We start from the raw sequence: 16,763 nt of genomic DNA on the forward strand, positions 1-16,763 counted from the left end.
TTTTTCAGTCATTTTCTGTTGGCAGCATTCTGAAAAACAGATTCAACTACTGTAGGTCCCCTCTACGTTCTCATTCTACTTGAACTTCTTGAAACACTGTCCATCACAAACACTAGCTTCTGGCTACTTTGTAGAGACAACCTTGAGTTTGGTCAATATTTGGAGACTATCTGATGTCCGACAGATGACTCACACAATGTAGGATCAAGTGTCCTGCGCTCGAAATAGTGACTTCCCTCCAAGATAGCACACTACATTTTTGTACACTTGCACCAGTAGAATCCACATCACTACTTGTACGTCACTTGTGCAAAAATCAGGTGTACAATTAAATTCTATTGTACATGATGGAGTATGGTGTAGCAATAGGCTTGACACATGTTCAGCTGACCCTTTAATTATAATTCTTTCATGTGCTTATTTGGGCGTTAACTAGGATTCTAAACACGTGGCTGATGAGACAAACAAGTGTCATAAATGCCAGGTGATAGCCAACAGAATCTCACTGGATGACATGAAAATTGAGATCTTTCACATCTGATACAATGTATGAGCAAAACTTTCTTCACATTTTTGTCCGATATAATACATAATTTCTTTGTAATGTCTTGTTCCTCTTATTCCTTGGGGCACTTTATCTGAATCTCTCAAATAATCCACGAACACTTCTACGGGAGACAAATACACTAGTAGTAATCAAATGTATTCAAAAACTAACACAGCACATTTCATCCTCACTGCAACAACCCCTATTATATGCTTACCAATCCTGGGTTGTTTTGTTGTCATTTTTTCCATTTTTCACACTAGCCATTAATCTCTCGCGTGAAGCTACTTAAAAAATCCATCAACTTGCAATGTACTAACTCGTTGAGGACACACTGATTTTGCTACAACATGCATTTCCCACAGACACCTGACCTGCCTGAGTACATGTATACTCTGGACTCGTCCTCAATGGGTTAAAAAGTAAAGTTATCATTATTTAGTATCCATGCCAGGACACAATTTGTCCCTCACAAAGACAAACACATGAAAGCCAGCCATACAATGTATGAATATTTCAAACAGAATGTGAAAGCCAGCCATATGAATGTTTCAAGCAGTATACGGAGTACACCACATGAACACAAGGACCAACGTGTTCAGATATGACAACTACTGAGCATCTGCCTAATTAGCTAAAATTCTCAAAAATATCAAATGCTTGTAGAAACATACAAAATCAACAAAGCAGAGAGGCCAACAGAAAAGGAAAGGATGAAGATCTTGAGAACCTCCCACACATGCAAACCTTTAACAAATGAAGGCAATGACCAAGCTGGTTGCTATGACAACGGATGTCCTCCAGACTAGCTAGTGAGTGGACAGCTCTCAACATTAGTATATTTAATGAGTCTCCTTCGTCCTTTTCTCTCTTAGTCTCCATGATTAATAAATTTATATTGTATACTAATGATGTGTATATTTTTTTTTAATAAATATCTTGTATACCTGCAACATCTCATTAACTGATTGTATACTTGAAATACACAAATCTGTAGCATTTCATGTTGTATGTCCTTCAACTGTTATTACTATAATGAATTATGAAAGATTTTTTTTAACCATGTAAAAACATTTATCCATATATTAATGAATGTTCTTTGCAATACCACTATAGGTTTTATACACATCTAACCAGAAAAAAAAAAAGGACTGACCTTGTCACGCAAAGTAGAAAAACTGTCAGACAGTCTTGCTGTGTCAATACAGCAATTGTATAATCATAACAAATACAAATTACCACTACTACTGCTTATTAATGATAATCCTCACTGTACCTGTACATTGTAGTCATCATCATCATTATTATTATTCATAACTGCCGTTGGTATGCCAGGTCCTTGAATGATGCTACGCCACAAAGCTTATTCTTCCGATCTAATCTCCAAAGGGCTATTAAGTATACAACCTACATGTAGTTGTCAGTTTGACTGTCATTCACCTTATTCAAAACATTTACTTTGAGGACAAAATTCTCTCTCACAAAAATTAAGCGATTCTGTAATAACAGGAATATCATATTATTGACTACAGACAATAGTTCTTGTCGTTAAATACTTTCAGCCACTGTCAATAATAAGGTGTCAAGAGTTGTGACAGGTTGTACTAAGGATATAATCAAACCTATCCTGCAAATCAGTTTGTTGCAACAAGGAATGCTTGCCTACTAACCTCACTTACCACAAGACTGTCAAGACATGATTTCCTGAACCCCACCACTTAATTTGGCAATGAATTAGGGAGGGAGTTGGGGCTCCTGAACAAAAATGTCATGTTTCTCCATTCTCAACAGGTTTCTACACATATTTTGGTCAAAGTACTACTTCAACAGCCCCTTTCCCCCCATTTTGACATCGCATTTCTCGCATGAATTCCATAATTTTCTCTGCGTGACTAGCATTATGCATTTTATGTGTGTGTTTGCTGTTTTTTATTAGACCACTGTTTTCTTCTTTTTCACAGAAAAAAAAGAAGGTAGAAGATGCGCTTACATCATATTTACTGAAAGCTAATTGTTAAAATGTAGGAACTACTTTCTAACAAGCATCTGCTGTGCCAGCTGGTGACAACTCGTAAAACACGTCAGCATAAAAGTCTTTTTAGGAAAGAGCTTCTGTCAGCAAATGTTACATGTACTTCACTTTTTCTACATCACTAATCCAAATTATATTTGCACAATCTTTACCTCTGCCAAGGGAGGAGGTTATGTTTTCGTTACTGTTGGTTTATTCATTAGTTAGTACGTTAGTTAGTTAGTTTGTCTGTGCGCAAAATAACTCAAAAAGTAGTGAACGGATTGGAATGAAACTTGCAGGAAAGGTTGAAAATGACACAAGTACATGTACCAAACGATTAACTTTTGGCAGTGATCCGAGAATTTTGGGGGAATTTATGAAGGATTTTTGACATTTGGCAGGTAGGGTCAATGAACTTGGGAGTTCAGGCTGTGCGTATTTGAGGTTTGCCTGCGCGCACTTAAGTGCGTGCTCTAGTTTCTGCTGGGGTGAAACGCGCCGGGCAGCTGAGGGTTTATGACGTAACAAAGGCTTCTATATTGGGCAATCTGGCAAGTTTCAGCACACAATGCAGTACGTATGGGTGGAAATCACTGATATCTCTACGGAAGAACAAGATCAGTGGTGTAAATGATTTGCATGCTTGGAGGAGGTCTGCGCTCTTAGAGTGCTTCTCTAGTTTGTCATAAAATGTAGTCTAATAAATTCATATTTTCCCGCAAATGCTCAAAAATGCAATCAGCAACTTTTCTATTGTTTCCAATGCCTCAAGATGTCATCTGAATTTAAAGTGTACTAGTAAACTCGATCAATCCCGGTACACAATCACAAATAGCTCTTTTCAAAACAAATTTTGCCATAAGAACAATTCCTTTGCACATTAAATATGACGTGAGATTTATGGTGCTCACAAGCTGTTTATGGAATACGGTAACAATGTGCAAATATGCATGAGTGTGATAAATTTCTGTATACTGTAGTAAAAGTAGGTAGAGATTAAGCATAAATGTCATTAATTTCAATAAGAGTGATCAATCACTTTCTTCCTACACATATGACTGAGTGATATAATGATAAAATGTGATATTCTATGGGGGGGGGGGGGGGGGTGTTCATCCAAACAAAAAGCCATGAAATTTACTGCACTGTGCTGATTATTAGATTGATGTTCATGGCTCATGTGTGGGATATGGTCTGTTTCACAATAAACCTTTAGGTCCCTAAAATATTGGGCAAAAACCCAGCACATACCTACGGTGTACCCGTTTCCACATTTTTAAGTTGCCAATTGACATTTATTCATATCCATCTATCATCTTCTGCGTACCGCTAAACAAAGCTTGTACATACACGTACATGTGTTCGAATCTGGGTGTGTATGGAACTTTTGTCTGCACAATACCCAATGTGCAATTGCTACTGGCACTGCATTGATCTGCAAATCCATTGAATTGAAAGGAAGTATCTAGATGAGGCCAACTACACTTGGAGAATAACTTGAAAGGATCATCTTCATAAAGTAGGTCAATCGAGAAGAGGGTAAGAAAAATGAAATATCCTATTGAAGGCTATACATTGCCAGGACAACAATGAGAAGGGGCAAATTGTGGCATTCATTACAATTACTCAGTCACAGAATGGGCAATGGGTTGTGTGATGTGCCCCTCAGTATGCAACAACGAACTATCTTTAAATAAAAGAGCAAGTTTTGTATGCATTCAATGCCTGTTAAATACCCCTATATGCTTGTAGAAGCATACTGTATCCATTTACACTCCAACAAGCATGAATAGGCACAACTCACCAACAGTCAGAGTTGATATCATTCAGCAATAAGTGCTATAAGCATGGATAGCTTTATGACTAATATGGAAATTTTCTCAAGTTTTGTACATTCTTATCACAAAAACAATTGTATGAACACAGAGATATGTTTGTAGAAATCAAATACCTGTACTGTACAAATATTCTCATCTAGAAAATTACATTTGAAATGATGTGACCTCTGATAGATTAAGTTACGTACTTAAAAGTGTACCAATACCCTTGAAATCAAATTCGTGTACAATTAGAATACACAAAAACAGACATAATTCACCTGTGATAGCCCCTGAAAGCATACATATTTCAATAAATTATATCATATCTCTTTAATATTTTGGCACTTGTGCTCCACACTTTTAAATTCTGCTCCATAGGCACTGGTACTGAAGGTGTGCGTCTTCTAGCTATACATGCACATTTTTACAAATAATATCGAGATTTCATGTTGATCGGTAAGCTCATCATGCACACGGATTGCATATCACTATCGTCCAAGACCTACTTTGAAAAAAAAAAACCATCAATAGCGCAATCGTTCAATTGAAAGAATTGGGTGATTGATGAGTCTACAAATCTATTTCAAATCTATTGCAAATCATTTTTATTTTTGTTTACTATAGAGCTTTAAAATTTTAAATAAACCTCAACGAATAAAAATTAGAGTGACAAAAATTCTAATATTTTGCCGACCGCATGTCGCATGTACACTATATTCTACAAATTGTAACAAGAATAAAGTGTATTGGTACACTGTAGCCATTGAATGCTTTCAACATTATTTCATTTTCTCTCTCAACAGAAAAAAACAAATGGCAGGAAAGCGGCCTTTAACTTCTACAACTGATGGAGAAACATCTTCAGTGCATGTTGGTTGGCAACTGCCGAGTATGACAGCTTACTGTAAGAACAGCTGTATGGTGGTTTTACAGTTACTGACTTTTAAAATCTGTCACTTGTTTCATTGCAGACATGTCTATCTGTAAAGGAAAGCCATGTTAATAGTCTATTACTTTGGCTGACACACATAACATACTTTTTTTTTTCTTGTTGTTGTCATGAAAGAAGTTTCATTCAGCAGTGCACTGTTGAATATCTTCAAATTATTTCTGTTAGATTACGATGTAACTCTCGCAGTCTAGCTAAAAATTAGAGGTCAAAACCCTCTTTTACAAAGGATATTGAGGGTCATTGTGGGAATCCTGAAGTGACATAAACTTGTTAGCTTGACGTCATGAGTCATACACATCACATGCATTAAAACTGTCTAGTCATTGTTGATTACTGTGGCAATACATTTTACAGTCCAAGTTAAAAAGTGTGATAGGTTGGGAAGGTGGCTGGAGGATGCCTTATTTGTGTATTCACAATGAACAGTCATAGGATTTGTTTTTGTTTGTTAGGTGATACGCTATCAGCGTATCACCTATTGTGATTGTCAAAATCTCTCTTTATTTCTTTTTATTCTTCTTTCTTTCTGGACAATTTTGTGTCATCAATATCTCAAGAATGACATTACGGAATAACATGACATTTTCAGGGAACATGTCTCATGACAATATCTAGCCACAATAAGGTTTTCATGACAGTAACATATCTATGACGTCATCTAGGCGCCATTTTGTGATTTTCGGACCATGTTACATGATCGATCATAACTTCATAACTAAAGGTCATTTCTGTATCATTTTCGGTGGACATAAAGTTCAGGTCACGTTCTATCTTTCTTTCTCTGATCCTAATTACCTAGGACGTCATCTAGGACGCGTAAGCGCGCGTCAAACTTTTAAAAGGCTCAAAACAACTTTCCAATGGGAAATCTCGAAGTTTCAGACAAATTTAAGCGTTTCAAACGATTTTGCGCGTGCGCGTCCGTCCGCGCGTTTTCGCGTGCACAGCGCGTCAGTAACATGAAAATGCACTTTTTTTGACTGATTTGGATTCCTGATACTTTGAGTAACAATATCCATTGATTTCTGATCGTTTCTGACAAATAACAAAGCATTGCACTTGCGTCAAAGTTCAAATTTCGCCTGCGCGTCTATGTGCAAATATAGTGAAAAAACATGTCTTTGTTTATTTCGCCATAGCTCTTTAAAACGTCTGGTTACCCTATGTTTTTATTGCATATTACAAAAGCATATAAATTGGACATAACGTTTCAAGTATCATTATTTCCATAAAACATTATGACGTCATCACATCGTCATCTGAAATCAAAAAAGTGGAATTAATTTTTTTAAGGTACTGTTTCTGAGATTCATTTGCTCGTATCTCTGTTGTTTAAGCTAAATATTATCCCAAATTCAGATATGTTGTACTTTGAACATTTGCCTTTCAAGTCCATGTCATAGTTTTGAAATTTGATGACGTCATCATGCTTTAAATTGTGTTTAAAGGTAAAGATGCAAAATCGTACAAGTTTACGTGTTATGTCTATGGGAGGTGATTTTTTTAGAAACCATGCATTGACTTGACAACGTTTAAGCACCTTTATCTCAGCTGATTTTGCTTCATTTCCTTTGAAACTTAAGTATGTTGTAGATGTGACAATAAGCTGCAGTAATCATGCATTTTATTCTTTGAAATCTCCTCATGAGGTTGACAATTTTGCAATTTAAAAGTGAAAATGAGAACGGAATGCGGACCAAACGATTCCTGATTCATCTTTCACGTACATAAGTTTACGTTCCTCTAATTTTCTCGTCGAGACGTATGGCCGAGTGGTTAGAGGCGTCGTCTTAGAAACGTGAGGTTGCACACGTACGGGTTCGATCCTCACAAGAGCACGAAAGAATATAATTTTTATTTTTACTTTTTTTCTTCAATGGAGTACCACACCTTCGTCCATGTAGAAATCACGTTTGCATGTAAACACACCTATACGCACACACTCACACAGTATACCTTTGTTTTGCGTTGGAGACTGCATTACTTCGACTGCTGCAAAACTTTGCAGGCTGGGCTTTCAAACTGATATAGTATATTGTAATAAAATGAAATTTGTTCATATCAATTCAGTAACACAATGTAGTCGTGGTTACTTTGTGCTGATTTATACATGTGACAAGCTATACATTGTAAAAAAGGTATTCAGTCTTCTGTATTGATGATTATTTGTCAATTAGTGGTTTTTGTGGAGTTTCAGATAGTGATAAAAAGTATGGATGATAAGTGCAGCGATACTTCCTACAGTTAGTTCAAAGTTGTGTTACAGATGTTTGATACATACATTTAGCATTGTGTGTGTATATATACGTGTGTATACAGGTTGGCCATATGACACATTCTAGACAATTAATCTTAATTGATTAGCAAACGTTATCAGCTATGGAATTGAATATGGTACTAATGTATGATGTTAATGATTCTAATTAAACTGTGACGAGTTTAAAGGGATAGCATAACTGTGTGTAAAAATAAGGCAACTATAAGGAAATTTTAGGGCAATTTGATAACCATGCCTATAATAATTTCATACAGGTACTAATGCCTGCCTCATATTCATGTGATAGATTGTCATGTCAATAGCAAACTGACAACGTACGATGAATGTGTTATACATTGAACAACTGTCTTTCAAGTCCATAACGTTCCTCATATTTTCCCGTCGAGACGTGTGGCCGAGTAGTTAAAGGCGACGTCTCAGAGACGTGAGGTTGCGGGTTCGAACCCCACAAGATCACGAAACAAAATACTTAGCTACTTTACTGTTTTTTTTCTTCAATTTTGTATTACATATTCGTCCATGTAGAAATCACGTTCGTATATAAACGCACCTATACACACACACAGACACACACACACGCCATATCCCTCTTTTTTTGTGTGTTGGAGACCACATTGCTTCGACTGCAGCAAATTTTGCAGGTTGACTTTGTCAAACCGATCATAGTATGTAATGACGACGACTGAGGTGTTGTACTTTGAACAATTGTCTTTCAAGACGATGTCATTGTTTTGTAATTTGATGACGTCATTACACTGAAAATTGTGATTAAAGGCAAGGTATCAAAACCAGCCGATTATAGGTTTTATGTCTGCGGGACGTATTTTTCCCAAGTTGCCAGAAATGGCATAGCGACCTCAGTCGTTACAAGGCCGCTTTTCCGTCTAGCAATGCAATACATGTTCACGCGGCCACGATTGTTGAGTGGGCATTGACTTTTTCCCCCTGTAATATCTATACATTTCTTTTTTGCCTTACCATTTCCGGGGATGTCCCGTGGCCGAGTGGTTAGAGAAACGGTTTTGCATGCACGCTCAATATAACTTCAAGGTGCCTATATCACATTCTTTTCTTTGTCGATCACAGATGACCGACACCTGATGACCCCAAGCGTATCACCTAACTCGTCAGCGTGACGAGTTTCATATCTCGTTTGTTTTTGTTTTTGTTGTTGTTTAATTTCCCACCAGACAATTCAACTATTGTATACCCATTACAGTCAAACCTGCCTTAGCGGCTATCTGTCTATTAGCAACCATCTATCATATGCGGCCATATTTGCCGTCGCACCAGTCATTCATAGGCAAAGTCCAGTGATCGCCACTGCTGCATTCATCACTCATAGTCGCAATAATGCACTAGGGTAGAATTTTCTTCATGACTGTACACATGCTAGTGTGCAACAAATTGATAAACACCAGCATTGTTTGAAGCATGAAACACCCATGTGCTTACATACTATATCATCGTACATGTATGCAATGCACACAAAAGTCAGATAACCTGTCTATAGCGGCCACCTGTCTATAACGGCCACTGTTTTCATCTCCCTTGGGTGGCAGCTTTATAGACAGGTTTAATAGACTGTATATCTACAGATGGTTTTACTTTCATAAATTTTGCAATTCAACAGCTACTCAGTATTAAAACATAAAACACTGTTTACCATCACCAAAGTGGGGATGTTTTCTCATGTGGTTCTCTCAATTTCTTTACGAAATTTTAGTGAAAATTGAGTGAGCGGCAGAAAAGAGACAATGATTATGTACCAAAGTTAGCCTTGCATCTGTATAGAATGACATGCATGGGGTATTAATCATTGATGAATAAGCACACTTCAGTACTGGTGTATAGTACTCACACACTGACAAAGAGGTTCTTATTCTGTAATAAAAATTTTTGCTCAAATAAATCTGTAGCAGATACACTGAAGCATATTTACAAGCCAGTCTACTATAGTTCAATCAATCAAGATGTGATACCATATTGTAAATTCAAGATTCCAAAATTGCATTCATATATCCTTGGTGAGGGATTAGGATGAGATTTCAGCAGTGCTGCCATATCCAGCAGATCGAAAAACGTAATACTGGAAAGAAAAAAACAACAACAAAATGTGTCACTAATTCTCTTGAAAGCAAGAATGTCATGCTTTGGTTCAAAATGGGTTTATCAAGTACATGCTATCTCAAATGGGGAAAAAAATTCACGACCACATTTTATTACATTGGCTGAAGATCAAACAAAATCTCGTGTTTAATGAAATAACAGCAGGCTGCTCTGCTCAAAACACAAAAACAAAAACCCTGCCAAAATACTCGTTTTTATATCGATTTTGTGGTGATTTTGTTGATTTTATTGAACACATTTCCCTTGTGCTTGGGGATAAGCAAATTACATCCCTCATAATTCTTTCTCTTGCAGGGTTGAGAGGGAAGTGTCTGTTAAAAAAGAAAGACTTAAAATACAAATGGATTCACACAAAACTTAAAGATGTGATTAATCCAATAATCCCCCTCTTAGTTGAATATCTGAACATGCCTGCTGAACTCCACACTGTTGATATACAAATCTCCCTATATATGTAGATAGTAATACTTTACAAATATTGCCATGACATAACTGCAAGATATAGTACAAGGTCATACATGTATATGGCTTATTTAAAATTTTACTCAAAATTACACTGAAACATTCTTGATTCATTTTGATACAATGCCAAAGTCTAAGATTTTTTTTTTCTTTAACCCAGAGGACGAGCTGATACTGCTACAACACACATTTTCCTTAGACACCTGCCTGAGTATACTTGGGACTCGTCTTCAATGGGTTAATATTAAAGTGCATAGAAACATGAGAGACCGAGGTGTTAAGATGGAGCTCAGACACAATCCTGTTGTTGGTATGCACACACATCTGACACTGGACTTTGTTCAGAGATACAGGAACATCTGTTTACTCAGCCTATTTACGACTGAGGGATAATTGTGTGTACTATACTATGACAGATACAGCCTGTCTCTTCAATTCTAATTATATCCAATATAAAAAGCCCATGATCCTGCATCTTGATTTCAGATTCCTTTTTGTTATAAAACCTTCATTTCTTTTTAATTGAGTAGGACCCATTTTATATCCCAGATGTATGAGATGATACACATCAATTAGATTTAAAGTGCCAGGAACAGAGACTAAGCTCCATAATGCAACTGCTGATTTAAAATAGGGCCAAAAAGAAAGAATAAAATAAAGTTCTTGTGTAATCACATTTAACAAAAGTTATCATTTTCTCTTGAATCTGTAAACAATCAACTAATTCATACTCTGTACTTTCTTTGGCTACAGATCAAAAAAAAAAATGTTGAAATACTTTATAAGTGATGCCTTTTCAACCACTGTCTCACTTTTCTTCTGACATTGCAAAACTACCATATTGATGTAGTTGAACTATTTCCTTATTTTCCACCATTTATACTCCAGTTTATCAGCAGGCCTTAGATGCATTTTAGGGTGTATATCAATTGATTACACTCAGTGTTTGCATAAAGAAGATAGCCATGGGCATGCAAAACACAAATAAGTATGACAGTACCAAAGTCCACATTCAGATACCTACATTGTTGTGTACTTGTTATATGTTTGACAGTATGACTTACATTGTAGTGTAATTTAAGCTGTTTAGGAAAAAAGAAGAAAGCATTCAAGATTTAAAAGTAGCGTGTCACATTCACACTTGGATGTTCAAATACTCCCCCCCCCCCAAAAAAAAAAAAAAAAAACCAAACAAACAAACAAACAAACAAAAACAAAGACTTTGTCCCAATTGCAGATTACTCTTAACACAAAATGACTTGCTGCACAAGGAACACAGCTTGTCAAGTCCACACATTGCACACACACACACACACAAAAAGGCCTTTAAGATTTTGGGGACTTCACAGGGTATGTTAGTAAAGGAGCGAGAGTGCACATGACACCAGCAGAGTAATCCCAAAATGCATTAAAAACAATATTTAGTATTTCACATTATCTTGCATTCATTACATTTTCTGAATCTTCTTGACTTTATCATGCCCCCACCCCCACTCATACACCACAACATTCCAATGTGTGTGGGACTGTGTGTGCTTTCATGCGCAGGCTAGCAAGGGTAGGGTAGAACAGTTGTATGGAAAAAAAATGTGGGGGGGGGGGGGACATAAGGAAGTCTTTCCTCTGATTCTTTGTATTATTTCCTGAATTGCTCTTTGTTGGTCCCTGAGTCATAATTGCATGACCAAGAAGCATGATTTGGTTTTTGTCACGAGAGCATACCATGTACCTACAATTATTACTAGAATTTGTTACAATTTCAACTCAATTTGTTACAATTTCTTAATGAGTGCAGTTCTTCTAAGCATTCTAATATCACTGGAAAATATGTTCATGTCTGAAGATTACTCCAACTGAATACTTTAACCAAAATATTTTTGAATAAAAATGAGCAGAGAAAAATTTGATTCTACTGGGATTCAAACAGGAGACCTCCACCCCAGATTATTAGACACAAGTCTGTCTTCTCACCGACTGAGCTACAATGTACAAAAAGCTCTAGTACAGTGTTCTCTCTGAAACCCCTTTATTTTTGTCGCTAAAGGTAGCAAGAACTTGACAGAAGCAAATATAAACCTGAAATATATCCAAGAGATAGAAATCAACTTGGGGATAAATGTAAGACTAAGAAATTAGTAAGCAGTATTGAAGTGATGGTAGTACTCTTTCTTGATAAAATGACCAGAACTAAGAAGAAGAAGAGAGAAAAAAAATAGAAGCCTCTACACAGCTATCTTGTTTTGCAGTACCATAGTTATGGGTAAACTCAGCCCCTAGCACCTTCATTACAAGGGGCCGAGTTTACCCATAAAGAGTGCATATAACCATACTTTACTATCAGAGACAGAGTCTCATCATATATTTTGACAGACACCCAGAATAGTGGGATGTATGACTGGGCGAGTAGAAGAGGTCTAGACAATTGTCTAGACACTGTTAGACTTTACTGCATAGATCTACAATCAGCGATCATGTAGAAACACACCAACTCCAGGACCATTCTTTGTCAATATTGTCCATGACACCACACCAGTAGAACTCTATAGTCGCTGATAGTAGGTGCCCAACATATCGACACTGCATTGAAACCGACACCCCTCTTATAGCAATAGTGCGTGAAGAACGAACTTTCACGCATGAGACTACACACAGTGGTTTTGCTTTTTTCACTGGGAATTGATGTCCAAATATTACTGAAATACCTGATAATAAGCAAGATCAACAGTAAAACAATGATACCGTAAATTATAAATACACATTGGAAAAGCATTACCTATACGTGCATTTCACACATATTGTCAATAGAGGGTAGGGTGTTGGTTTCTAAATTTAATACGGCGCAATCACGTGCGTCAACTAAAAAATAACAACCCAAGCGTTCGAAGCAGTGAGTTATCTTGGACTTTTGGAGCATGTATGGTTGGACCTACTACTCATGGACCGCCTAACTTTTATTTGCTTGATAAGAATATTTAACACTGATGATATTCACATAAAAACTTGACCTACGTAATTGAGAAAATCCAGCACTATCAAATGCTGTTGTTCCCTTTTCAATTTGAAGTTTCAGTGCAAAAATATCGCAGTCAAACTCGATTGGCCTCTTTTCAGCTCCCCGCAGTGCCGCTCCTTTTTTAGATCGACCGCTGTTTTTGCATTGACAATGCACACAAACCGAGTTGTACTGAACACCATGTTGTACGAAGCTTTTTAGAAAATGCATTGACATTAACGTTAGGCCTACATTCGGATTCGGCTAAAACATTCATTCGAAATTTTGCCCTTGATTAACACCATTAATGGCAATGAACAGGGAAAGATCTGTCTGTCCAAAGGAGTCTTTATATTTTTCACGTTATCGCTCTCCTCCGTAGACAGACGGAAGGTATTAGTACCCATCGCTGTGTGGATGTTCTTAACCACTGTCTCTATGGAAAATTGGGTGAGGTACCTCACCCTTCTCGATTGCGTATAATTCAAGGCCCTAGGTCAGCAAATTTAAGCCTTTACAGCAAAATCAACATTACAAGAATGCACTACATTCACCAGATTAATGAATAATCCAACATTTTGGTAGAATTTTCAACGTAAAACACAAATCAACCAGCCCGTCGCGTCGTCACGTTCAAACTGCAGAAACATACAGTATGAATCTATTAGCCAATCACATGCGCGTACCTCGCATGTGGTTGGCTTACAGATTCAAAATGGCGACTTACAGCTAGCGAACGGCGATGTTGCGATATGGATAAAATTTCTGCGTTATAACCGAGTTACTGTATTTCGATTGCACAATGTGAGAAATTTACCCCAAATATTGCTGCATAGTCATGTCATGTCAAACTTGTTTGAATGTAAAAAAGTTGTCTGAAATTTGGTTTATCGTAACGTTTGATCTGTGCGCGACTGCTCCACGTGCGCGACTGCTCCACACAGGAGCCGGAATCATTGACTTCGGTCTGTATACGGAGGGGATCCGTGAAGCCAGACGCAGTCTCCGCGGAACATTCCCTGACGGCCAGATACAGACTGATCTTTCGGTCAACGGTCAAAGCCAATAAACTTCTACTTGCCTATTTTTTATGTGCTCTGCGCGCAGTGCAGTGCATACTAAGCACCAAAACTACTGTACACGGTCGGTTTCAAAAAGGGTAGTCGATGTGTAGCTTGTAGTAGTAGGCCTAGATTCTAGAGCTACGATACCACAAATCACACTTCCAGTTTCAATGACATGGACAATGCACGCTTGTGAATTCAGAGCATTTTCTTTTCATAATAATCATGCGAGTAAAATTTCAGGCAAATTGTGAGATATTTTAAGTAGTGTTCTAGGCCCTAATTAGTTTATCTAGGATTGTATTATCACATTATCCTTCTGCTCTGGTGACACTGCACTAAGTTAGTAATAGTATAGCACAATGTGGTGTCACTTTACATCAGTTAACTTGGGTAGGCCTAACGTTAGACTAAGTTTACAGTGTTTCAATATTCTTAAATCTTACATTCTTACTGCTATAAAATACTGGCTTCACTCGGTCTCAGAAGCCATACTCACCCTGTCACTCTTATTTATGCTTCCCATTGCGTTTTATGGCACTCAACGCTGGAAGTATGAGAGAATTTCGGCGTATGTGATCATACAATCAAAACAGCTTTGATTGTTTCGAAAGCTGTTGGTAAAGTCTGCTCTGGTTTAACAGCGATCAACCAGCAACCGGCGCTTCGCTACGTTTTGTGTACGGTCGTACGTACGATGCTATTCCATCTCCAAGCGTTACGCTGTATACTACAGTCTACACGAACAATGAAACGTCTCTTGAAACTTGACGAAAGTCGAGAAGCAATCGCGGTGGTGAAACTTCTCTCAACTCCCCTTTCGACAGCGTTGAGAACTTCTTCGGCTCATCTAAAATGTGTCATCTGTGATGTCAGTGATGACAGTGACAAACTTACGCCATTTCAAAGGGCATAATTACGTTCTGTCACCGAAGTTGTCGACACTTTACCATAAACAAACAGCTGAGTTTTCCTGATCCTCCGTTGCGCGATCTCATAGCGCTTCGCTCGCACGCTCCGCCGCCAGCGCAGTGGTAAACCCGTACATGCTAGCTATGCTAAGAGTATGCTGCGCTCGCTCCTGTGTCTGTGCGTCGTCCCAATTTGTGTCTTTAATTTTTTTTTTCCTCGACCGCAAAATGGCGAACGCCCTCACGAGTGATGCATTATGGGACAAGAAATTACGTCAGTGTAAAAGTCCAAATGCGTGATGTTTGGTTTGTTGATTGCCACGGTTTTTACTGAAAACATTACTCAGCAGTTGTCGATAATTTTACTCTAAACCATGGGAATTTTATTTTTACTCAAGCCGGAAAAAATAAAGGATTGTTTGCCTATACTTAATCATATAATGTGTGTACAATGTATCTATTAGCCGTGGCTGTGTCCATTTTCCAAGGCAAAGTTTCAGTTTGAGCGCAACAGGTTCCATGGCAGGACTATAAACAAATCTAAAGACTAAAATAAAGGATATGAGTTGACCCCAATTCATAAAGTTAATTTTCGAAGTAGTTGGCGTAGTACGCCATGATCCAAGCGTGCTTTTACAAATATACCAAAATCTTAAAAGTGATGCATATGACCCAGGGCCGGCTGAACCGGAGGGGGGGGGGGGGGGGGGGAAGGGGCACTTCTTTTTTTTCCTTTTTTTTTTTTGCACCGTCACATCGATAGGAATACATGTACGATAGTATACGATAGTATTGCACATATTACAAGGTGTCACCACTTTGCCCCCCCCCCCCCACACACACACACACACTTTTTTTTTTTTTTTTAACCCAGGAAGTGCGTAAATGACACTAGAAAGAAATATAGAAACCTTGAAGTGTGAGCGCGGTAAGGGTTTTTGCGCTGAATACCTTTTTTTAAAAAAAAAGTTTTGCTTGTTAGCTCTTGAAACCCGGAAGTGCCCCCCCACACACACACACAAAGTTTTGAAAACGTGGCGCCGGTGGTGTGACCTACAATATCATCAATTTATTACCTGAAAGGTATCGTGTAAAATCAACCTATTGTGTCACGTAGAAAATGCCCGTTTAGCAGCTGCAGCTATGCCAAATTTATGAAAAATAAGGCTGCGTTCACATAGAAGTATACTATTCGGGTATTCGGTGCTCGTTTTCGAGGGCACGCAAATAGCTTGAATCGAACGATATATAGGATTTCCTAACACCAGTTCACATAAGAGGGCACTATTCGAAAATCCCGAATAGCTGCGAATAGTACAGCATAGTGGGAATCGAGCTTGTTCGATTTTCTTGCAGCGTATAGTACCACCTCTCGTGTATGAAATGATGACAATTTTGGTCTGGATTTGCCCTTTAGCAAAAATAAGCATGTAGACTGACATTCAGATGCAGTTTAGAAATTGTTAATTAAGATTGCTGGGATGTAGGAGGAAGAAATTCTCACTGCATGCGGGGGCGGATCCAGGAATTCTGTAAAAGGGGGGGGGGGCGTGACTAATATTTCTGGTGCCACTTCCGGGTTTCATTTCATTG

The 16,763-nt window shown here is 37.9% G+C and overlaps 1 protein-coding gene across 1 annotated transcript in view; it reads right to left on the reverse strand.

Annotated features, from left to right (window-relative positions):
- Positions 1 to 15,232, reverse strand: part of LOC139736024 (ubiquitin-like protein 3) — a 28,802-nt gene extending 13,570 nt beyond the window's left edge. The window contains exon 1 of the mRNA XM_071646771.1: positions 14,759 to 15,232. Coding sequence (XP_071502872.1) covers positions 14,759 to 14,785 — 27 coding nt within the window. The 5' untranslated portion in view covers positions 14,786 to 15,232. The remainder of the gene's footprint in view (positions 1 to 14,758) is intronic.
- Positions 15,233 to 16,763: the final 1,531 nt, after the last annotated feature.

This window comes from Diadema antillarum, unplaced genomic scaffold, assembly GCF_040938485.1.
Source record: "Diadema antillarum isolate AM-2024a unplaced genomic scaffold, OU_Dant_1.0 seq00000619_RagTag, whole genome shotgun sequence".
Taxonomy (NCBI): domain Eukaryota; kingdom Metazoa; phylum Echinodermata; class Echinoidea; order Diadematoida; family Diadematidae; genus Diadema; species Diadema antillarum.